We start from the raw sequence: 9,892 nt of genomic DNA, 5'->3' as shown, positions 1-9,892 counted from the left end.
CTTTCTCAATCTCTTCTCTCTCACCTCTCTCTTCCCCATTTTTACACCCCCTCACCAAGACCAACACAGGAGTAGGAACTGATATGTCCCTGAACAGAGGACAGGCTGAAGGTGTGAGGATAGCAGATAGAAGCATCCCTCTCTGACCCTTGTCCACCATCCTCCCTCTCACTCCAACAGGATTAACTGGAAGAAGTGTGACATCACTGACTGTTAGAGTAGCATGTTGTTAGATGTTCAGTCTTGTTGTCATGGTACTGCACTGTGCTCACCTCAGCCTCACCTCTGCTGCCCTTACAGTCATGGGACAGGATATGAGAGTGACCCCGCTCCCCCCCCTCCTCCGGTGGTCCTCAGCTGTAGTGCCCAGTACCACATCCACACACACGGCCTCTACAGAGGACTACAGGTCAGGGTCCGATACGCATAAACACTCATAAACGCGCACACACACACTCACCTACTCTCTCACCTACTCTCTCTCTCTTCCTCCCTCTCTCTCTCTCTTTCTCTCCCTCCATCTCTCTATCTCTCTCCCTCCCTCCCTCTCTCTCTTTCTCTACCTCTCTCTCTCTCTCTCTCTCTCTCTCTCTCTCTCTCTCTCTCTCTCTCTCTCTCTCTCTCTCTCTCTCTCTCTCTCTCTCTCTCTCTCTCTCTCTCTCTCTCTCTCTCTCTATCTCTCGCTCTCTCTTTCTCTACCTATCTCTCTCTCTCTTTACCTCTCTCTCTCCTCTCTTTACTCTCTCTCTCTTTTACCTCTCTCTCTCTCTTTATTTCTCTCTCTCTCTCTCACACTCTCTCTCTTTCTCTCTCAGGATGTGCGGCGGGTGCCTGGTATCACACCGTCTGTGGTGAGGTCATCAGAGACCAATGAGAAGCGTCCGTTTTTGTGTGCCTACCCCGGCTGCAATAAGAGATACTTCAAACTTTCCCACCTGCAGATGCATGGCAGGAAACACACGAGTCAGTACACCCCATATAGACAACAGTCATTTCTTTACAGTGGCATGGTGGTTGTGATAATGAGGATGATGATGGTGGTGATGATGATGATTATGGTTGCAGGAGAAAAGCCATATCAGTGTGACTTTACAGACTGTGGACGGAGATTCTCCAGATCAGATCAACTGAAGAGACACCAACGCAGACACACAGGTCAGAACTCTCTGTCTCTCAGCTTCTCTCAGCTTCTCTCTCCTCTCTTTCTCTCTCTCTCTCTCTCTCTCTCCTCTCTCTCGCTCTCTCTCTCCCGCTCTCTCTCTCTCTCTCTCTTGCTCTCTCTCTCTCTCTCTTGCTCTCTCCAACTCTTTTCTCTTTACCTAGAGTTTAAAAATAATCTTTATAAACTCTTAACCCCCACCTGTCTTCCCCTCTCCACCTCTCTCTGTGTAGGAGTGAAACCATTCAGTGTGAGACGTGTCAGAAAGTTTTCACGGTCAGACCATCTTAAGACACACACTCGGACACATACAGGTAAAACAAGTGCGTATACCTTTATTTTCTACCTATTCCTCTGCTTTTTCTACTGTGTTAATTATCCTGGTCACTACACTGCTTCTATGATGTGGACCCCAGGAAGAATAGCTGCTGTGGTAGCTCCATCTAATGTGGATCCTAATGAAATACAACTAATTAAATAGCCAGTAGGCCTAATGATTACCTTAGTAACCATGCTAATGAGTGTATACATTTATTATTAATTGTATATTTAAATAACAGATTAGATTTTTTGTTATGGCTCAGCTCACCACTAAATCATCGCCACCACTGACAATCCTCTCTTCTCCTTCTTGTTTCCCCCTCTCTTCTTCTCCTCTCCTCTCGTCTCGTTTTCTCCCATATTCTCCTCCTCTCTTCCTCCTCTCTTTCTCCTCTCCTCTCGTCTCATTTTCTCCCATATTCTCCTCCTCTCTTCCTCCTCTCCTCTCCTCTCTTCTCCTCTCTCCTCTCGTCTCGTTTTCTCCCCATATTCTCCTCCTCTCTTCCTCCTCTCCTTCCTCTCTTCTCCTCTCCTCTCGTCTCGTTTTTCTCCCATATTCTCCTCCTCTCTTCCTCCTCTCCTCTCTCCTCTCTTCTCTCTCCTCTCGTCTCGTTTTCTCCCATATTCTCCTCCTCTCTTCCTCCTCTCCTCTCTCTCTTCTTCTCCTCTCCTCTCGTCTCGTTTTCTCCCATATTCTCCTCCTCTCTTCCTCCTCTCTTCTCCTCTCCTCTCGTCTAGTTTTCTCCCATATTCTCCTCCTCTCTTCCTCCCTCCTCCCCTCTCCTCTCGTTTTCTCCCATATTCTCCTCCTCTCTTCCTCCTCTCCTCTCCTCTCTTCTCCTCTCCTCTCATCTCGTTTTCTCCCATATTCTCCTCCCCTCTTCCTCCTCTCTTCTCCTCTCCTCTCGTCTCGTTTTCTCCCATATTCTCCTCCTCTCTTCCTCCTCTCCTCTCATCTCGTTTTCTCCCATATTCTCCTCCTCTCTTCCTCCTCTCCTCTCCTCTCTTCTCCTCTCCTCTCGTCTCGTTTTCTCCCATATTCTCCTCCTCTCTTCCTCCTCTCTTCTCCTCTCCTCTCGTCTCGTTTTCTCCCATATTCTCCTCCTCTCTTCCTCCTCTCTTCCTCCTCTCTCTTCTCTCTCCTCTCTTCTCGTTTTCTCCCATATTCTCCTCCTCTCTTCCTCCTCTCCTCTCTTCTCCTCTCCTCTTGTCTTGTTTTCTCCCATATTCTCCTCCTCTCTTCCTCATCTCTTCTCCTCTCCTCTCGTCTCGTTTTTTCTCCCATATTCTCCTCCTCTCTTCCTCCTCTCCTCCTCTCTCTTCTCCTCTCCTCTCGTCTTGTTTTCTCCCATATTCTCCTCCTCTCTTCCTCCTCTCTTCTCTTCTTCTCCTCTCTCTTCTCCTCCTCTCTTCATCCTCTCCTCTCTTCTCTTCTCTTCCCCTCTCTTTTCCTCTCCCCTATTCTACTCCTCTCTCCATCCTCTCCTCTTCTCCGCTCTTCTCCCCCTCCTTTCTTCTCCTTCACCTCTCTTCTCTTCTTCTCCTCTCTCTTCTCCTCCTCTCTTCATCCTCTCCTCTCTTCTCTTCTCTTCCCCTCTCTTTTCCTCTCCCCTATTCTCCTCTCTCCATCCTCTCCTCTTCTCCGCTCTTCTCCCCCTCCTTTCTTCTCCTTCACCCCTCTCTTCTCTCTTCTCTCCTCTGTTCTCCTCTCTCCTCTCCTCTCTTATCCTCCTCCTCCCTCCTCTCTTATCCTCTCCTCTCTTCTCCTCCTCTCAGGTGAGAAGCCCTTTACATGCCGCTGGTCCAGCTGTCAGAAGAAGTTTGCCAGGTCTGATGAGTTAGTTCGCCACCACAGCATGCACCAGAGGAACCTGATCAAATTACAGTCTGCCATCTGACCAGTACTAAACCTGGTTTGGACTGGACAGGACTGGATTGGACCGTACCAAACTCATAGCCATCTGAGCAACAATGATGACTGGACCTATGCCCACCGATGCCATAAGTGGAAAGTACAACTCAAATATGGCCTCTATTGCTCCAACTAAAGAACATAGTTTCACCATGCACCCCTTTGAATGGAAGACGAACAGATCAACGCCACCTCAGATTTATGTCACATCAGCCAATGAATATCAACGGTTACTGTAGCTTCAACCCTGATAACCCAGCACTACGATTCCCTGGTTTTATTGTTAGAAATCAAATAGTTGATATTTTTCTTATGTACACAACCAGCTTCATCCTGAGTCATGATTAAGAATCTGCTGTCTGGGTGAGAAGAACATCAATTGTTATTATTTTGTTGTTGTATTATAATTGCACTGGCTTTATGTTCATTTTTCTGCCATAAATGTTTTACTACAGATGTAGGATCTTAATTTGAGACGGTTTGCTACAGCAAGAAAATATACGGCAGCAACAGGAAATGGGAATTATTATGTGGATTATAATTAATAGATATTTAAGTAGGGGTTGATATATTTTTTGTGAGGGAAAATCAAGTCTGAAATTTCAAATTGGAAATTATAAACTTCAGAAGCCTTTTAAAACCTCAAACAAGTTTGACATTTTCTGCATATCAAATTAAGATCCTAGACCTGTATGTACAGGAGATGGACCATGTAAACTGGAGTTAGGAAACAGACAATGTCACTATGTCCAACGAGACAACGAGTAAAACAGAAAATGATACTGTGATTGCTGGAGGAAATGTGTAGATGTGTTTTATGTGCCTACAGTGTAAAATGTCACTTCCTTTGTGTATATATGACTCATTGCTATCCTTTTTAAACAGTCGTTTTGTATTTTTGTACTGTTCAAATGTACTAAATGTTGATCTTTTGGTCAGTGTTGTTGTGTCGTTTTTTTGGTATGTGGTGTTGTCTCATATTTCATATCAAGACATCTTACCCTTAGGAGGAGCCAACGGGGTTCAGACTGAGATAACACAACCCCTCGTGACCCGGACAAGGTGCAGGTCTCCCCTCCTAAATCTCCCACACACATCTCCAAAACCAGGAACATATGGACCCCTATAAATTAGAAGAGAAACATGCATTCCTCTGGATGTGCTTCAATATCGCCCTTGTTTCTAGAGAGACATCTACATCATTGGCTGGGTCCCATCACCACATATAAACATCATGGCTGGGTCCCATCACCACATATAAACACCATTGGCTGGGTCTCATCACCACATATAAACACCATTGGCTGGGTCCCATCACCACATATAAACACCATTGGCTGGGTCACATCACCACATATAAACACCATTGGTTGGGTCCCATCACACATATAAACACCATTGGCTGGGTCACATCACCACATATAAACACCATTGGTTGGGTCACATCACCACATATAAACACCACATCACCACATATAAACACCATTGGTTGGGTCTCATCACCACATATAAACACCATTGGTTGGGTCCCATCACCACATATAAACACCATTGGTTGGGTCTCATCACCACATATAAACACCATTGGCTGGGTCTCATCACCACATATAAACACCATTGGTTGGGTCTCATCACCACATATAAACACCATTGGCTGGGTCTCATCACCACATATAAACACCATTGGCTGGGTCTCATCACCACATATAAACACCATTGGCTGGGTCCCATCACCACATATAAACACCATTGGCTGGGTCCCATCACCACATATAAACACCATTGGCTGGGTCATATAAACACCATCATCACCACATATAAACACCATTGGTTGGGTCCCATCACCACATATAAACACCATTGGTTGGGTCACATCACCACATATAAACACCTGGGTCCCATCACCACATATAAACACCATTGGTTGGGTCACATCACCACATATAAACACCATTGGTTGGGTCTCATCACCACACATGTAAAAGCCTACATATATCAGGTCTAAGGCCGGGATTCTATCCAATCTATCGATCTGTTCGCCGTTCGCATTCACGGTGAACGCTTCATGTCGACTCAATCGGAAATACCTTTAAATGGCGCGTTGTCCACAACGCTCCACAGTGAAACCTGGCCGAGATCTATGTTCACCATGATCCCCATTCCCTGACACCTGAGTAATTTAAATTATCTGATGTTACACCCTCCTGCCACACGAGGGCAGTGTCTGCCCTGTCAGTGAGAATCAAAGGCCAAATTCTACTGTGTCAGATTGATCTGAGATTGTGGAATGAAAAGGAGGAGGGCTAAAGCTGATGTTACCCTCTGTTGTTACCAGACCAGTACCTTCCTAGTCCTGATCCATCACATTCTGAACTGATGCACCCCAGTTGTGAGGGCTTTGAGTGTGAGGGCTTTGAGTGAGGCAGTTTGCTCAGGCCTGTGAAGTAATGCATGATGTGGATGGAGTTGTGTGTCAGTGTGTGTGCAGGGCAGTAAGAGGAGGAGTGATCCTGTTATAGCATGCAGCTTAATAAAACATGGTCAATGTTAGCTGCTATATAGCTCTGTGTGGGTTAATGATGAGGCTGCTGTATGGCTCTGTGTGGGTTAATGATGAGGGCTACTGTATGGCTCTGTGTGGGTTAATGATGAGGGCTGCTGTATGGCTCTGTGTGGGTTAATGATGAGGGCTGCTGTGTGGCTCTGTGTGGGTTAATGATGAGGCTGCTGTATGGCTCTGTGTGGGTTAATGATGAGGGCTGCTGTATGGCTCTGTGTGGGTTAATGATGGGGCTGCTGTATGGCTCTGTGTGGGTTAATGATGAGGGCTGCTGTATGGCTCTGTGTGGGTTAATGATGAGGGCTGCTGTATGGCTCTGTGTGGGTTAATGATACTCCATTACACAACTCCACCACCTGAATCCAGTTCTGAGATGGACATGGATACACGCCAAACTAAACTAGAAATATTATAATGGCAGCCTTCTATGTCTGGGTCATGGGTCAGTCATTTCAAACCGGGGCTGGTGTGATCTGGGTTGATATCCATGGGGGTTTTCTCTCTGCTAATCCCACTGTACTCTGATTAAGCAGTGCTTCTCTTTGGTCTGTCTCTGTGGGGGTACCAGTATGGAGGGAGAGATCAGAAGAAGACAGAGGAGAGTTTTACCCTCTCCAATACACCCCCAGCAGGAGTCTGACTGCAGGAGCCGAGAGGTAACACTACACCAGGTGCAATTTATCATTGTGGTTGTGCATCGTTTATCAGTTTTATCTTGTGTCAGTCACTGAATTAGCCATATCAGCTCACCATTTTTTGCCAGCTATCTAAACTTGTAGTAATCATGGCCAAATGGCGGCGGGGCCCACAGCCGACGTGCCCAGGGCCCTGACCTCCAGGGAGCCCCGTTGATTTGGGTAGTCATTCTCACTCAGATATCAAAGTAGCATGGCATAATTCATGGTAAAATGTGTAGAATGCATGAAATGTGTTATAAAACTGTAACATTTGTTCTCTCCTATGGCAGAAATGTGTAGAATTGCAAAAAAAACTTGCTTTAAAAATGCAACAGTTTTCTACACTCAATGGCAAAATCTTGGTTAGTGCCGTCAAAGGCCCTGATCACACACACCGTAAAAGACACGGACCTAAACCTTCTTCCATTGATCCAACAATTCTCCAGTTGACTGGAATGTGAGTGGGTTGAGGAGCAGAGCAGGACCTGGTGTAAATCAGAGGTTATAGAACTGAACCAGTTGACTGGAATGTGAGTGGGTTGAGGAGCAGAGCAGGACCTGGTGTAAATCAGAGGTTATAGAACTGAACCAGTTGACTGGAATGTGAGTGGGTTGAGGAGCAGAGCAGGTCCTGGTGTAAATCAGAGGTTATAGAACTGAACCAGTTGACTGGAATGTGAGTGGGTTGAGGAGCAGAGCAGGTCCTGGTGTAAATCAGAGGTTATAGAACTGAACCAGTTGACTGGAATGTGAGTGGGTTGAGGAGCAGAGCAGGTCCTGGTGTAAATCAGAGGTTATAGAACTGAACCAGTTGACTGGAATGTGAGTGGGTTGAGGAGCAGAGCAGGTCCTGGTGTAAATCAGAGGTTATAGAACTGAACCAGTTGACTGGAATGTGAGTGGGTTGAGGAGCAGAGCAGGTCCTGGTGTAAATCAGAGGTTATAGAACTGAACCAGTTGACTGGAATGTGAGTGGGTTGAGGAGCAGAGCAGGACCTGGTGTAAATCAGAGGTTATAGAACTGAACCAGTTGACTGGAATGTGAGTGGGTTGAGGAGCAGAGCAGGTCCTGGTGTAAATCAGAGGTTATAGAACTGAACCAGTTGACTGGAATGTGAGTGGGTTGAGGAGCAGAGCAGGGAACCAGAGTTCTTCGCAGGCTAGACCCTACTGAGCACAACTACCTGTGTTCCTGCACACACAGGATCTTAATTTGATCACCCTGTTGCAGGAGAACTTTCCTTTGTAAAACTTTTAGTGTATTTGAGGTTTAAAAGGCTTCTGAAGTTTATAATTTCCATTTTGAATTTGACTTTTTTCCCCTTATGAAAAATATATCAACATGTACACAAATGTCCATGAATTATAATCCACATAATAATGCACATTTCCTGTGGCTGCAGAATTATTACAAATGTAATGTTGTAGCAAACTGTCTCAAATGAAGATCCTACATCTGCATATGTGTATGCAAAATGCCCTCCTTCAGATTATGCCCAGACACATGCAGAGCTACACCAACAGAAGGCACTATCAAGAGCTGTCTCCATGCTCACTGAAGCATTAGTTGTATTCCCAGACACGTTTCCCCCTCTGGGCTGGCTCCCCTGTGCTGGGCTGCTGCTCCATAGTCTGAAGGCCTGGGGGGCCTTGGTATTCCCTATGGTAGAGTGGGGAACCTGAGGGGCTGCTGGGGTTTGGAGCATTGGGACTGTAGGGCCCTCGGGGGCCCGAGCTCAGATGCGGCCTGGGAGGGTTACATTCTCACACAGGGAGAAGAGATGGAGGAGAGATGGGGGAGGGAGGGAAGACAGGAGAGGAAAACACCTTGAGTCTGTCACAGAAAAAAAGGAACAATGGGATGGTCCCTAGAGAGAGAGGGCACAGACACACACACACACACACACACACACACACACACACACACACACACACACACACACACACACACACACACACACACACACACACACACACACACACACACACACACACACACACACACACACACACACACACACACACACACACACACACAGATACATGGCACTCTCTTTTCTCCTCTTTCTCAACTTGTCTTCTCTCATCTCGTCTCCTCTCATCTCGTCTCCTATCATCTTGTCTTCTCTCATCTCGTCTTCTCTCCTTTCTCCTCATCTCATCATGTCTTCTCTCATCTTGTCTTCTCTCCTTTCTCACGTCTCGTCTTCTCTCATCTCTTCTTTTCTCCTTTCTCCTCTCTCCTTTCTCCTCCTCTCATCTCGTCTCCTCTCCTTTCTCCTCCTCTCCTTTCTCCTCCTCTCCTTTCTCCTCCTCATCTCGTCTTCTCTCCTTTCTCCTACTCTCTCATCTTGTCCTCTCTCATCTCGTCTTCTCTCCTTTCTCATCTCGCTTTCTCTCATCTCTTCTTCTCTCCTTTCTCCTCCTCTCATCTCGTCTTTTCTCCTTTCTCCTCCTCCCAGCTCATCTTCTCTCATCTCGTCTTCTCTCCTTTCTCATCTCTTCTTCTCTCATCTCGTCTTCTCTCCTTTCCTTTTCCCTCCTCTGAGCTCTTCTTCTCTCATCTCGTCTTCTCTCCTTTCTCATCTCTTCTTCTCTCATCTCGTCTTCTCTCCTTTCTCCTCCTCTCATCGCGTCTTCTCTCATCTCGTCTTCTCTCATCTCGTCTTCTCTCCTTTCCTTTTCCCTCCTCTGAGCTCTTCTTCTCTCATCTCGTCTTCTCTCCTTTCTCCTCCTCTCATCGCGTCTTCTCTCATCTCGTCTTCTCTCATCTCGTCTTCTCTCATCTCGTCTTCTCTCAACTCCCCTCTTGTGGAGGATGCTTGGCTGAAATAAGATTAGATGTGTTTCCATCATGTGAGACATCAGATCACAGGACCCTGCTTCCTGAAGATGGAGGGATGGAAAATGAGACATTGGGCTGGATTCAATCAATATTATAGAAGTTTCATGTTGTAGCCTGATTGACATTTAAAGGAAATATTCCTGCGTTAGCGGAGACTGTATTCGGGGGAAAATCTGCATATGTCGGCTCAATCGGAAGGGATGGAGGGATAGAGATATCGAGAGATGGATGGATGGAGGGGCGAGGAGGAGGATGGAGGGATAGAGATATCGAGAGATGGATGGATGGAGGGGCGAGGAGGAGGGATGGAGGGATAGAGATATCGAGAGATGGATGGATGGAGGGGCGAGGAGGAGGGATGGAGGGATAGAGATATCGAGAGATGGATGGATGGAGGGGCGAGGAGGAGGGATGGAGG

At 46.6% G+C, this 9,892-nt stretch overlaps 1 protein-coding gene across 1 annotated transcript; it reads left to right on the top strand.

The window, feature by feature from the left end:
- The first annotated feature begins 34 nt into the window (after positions 1–34).
- Positions 35–4,330, top strand: wt1b (WT1 transcription factor b). Its single transcript, XM_046333387.1, has 5 exons — positions 35–409; positions 816–963; positions 1,066–1,155; positions 1,393–1,482; positions 3,257–4,330. Exons 1-5 carry the CDS (start codon positions 224–226, stop codon positions 3,376–3,378), a joined length of 636 nt encoding a protein of 211 aa, XP_046189343.1. The 5' UTR covers positions 35–223; the 3' UTR covers positions 3,379–4,330.
- Positions 4,331–9,892: the final 5,562 nt, after the last annotated feature.

This window comes from Oncorhynchus gorbuscha, unplaced genomic scaffold, assembly GCF_021184085.1.
Source record: "Oncorhynchus gorbuscha isolate QuinsamMale2020 ecotype Even-year unplaced genomic scaffold, OgorEven_v1.0 Un_scaffold_390, whole genome shotgun sequence".
Lineage (NCBI taxonomy): Eukaryota > Metazoa > Chordata > Actinopteri > Salmoniformes > Salmonidae > Oncorhynchus > Oncorhynchus gorbuscha.
Note: the sequence above shows the minus strand (reverse complement) of the source record. Positions and strands in the feature narration are given on the sequence as shown.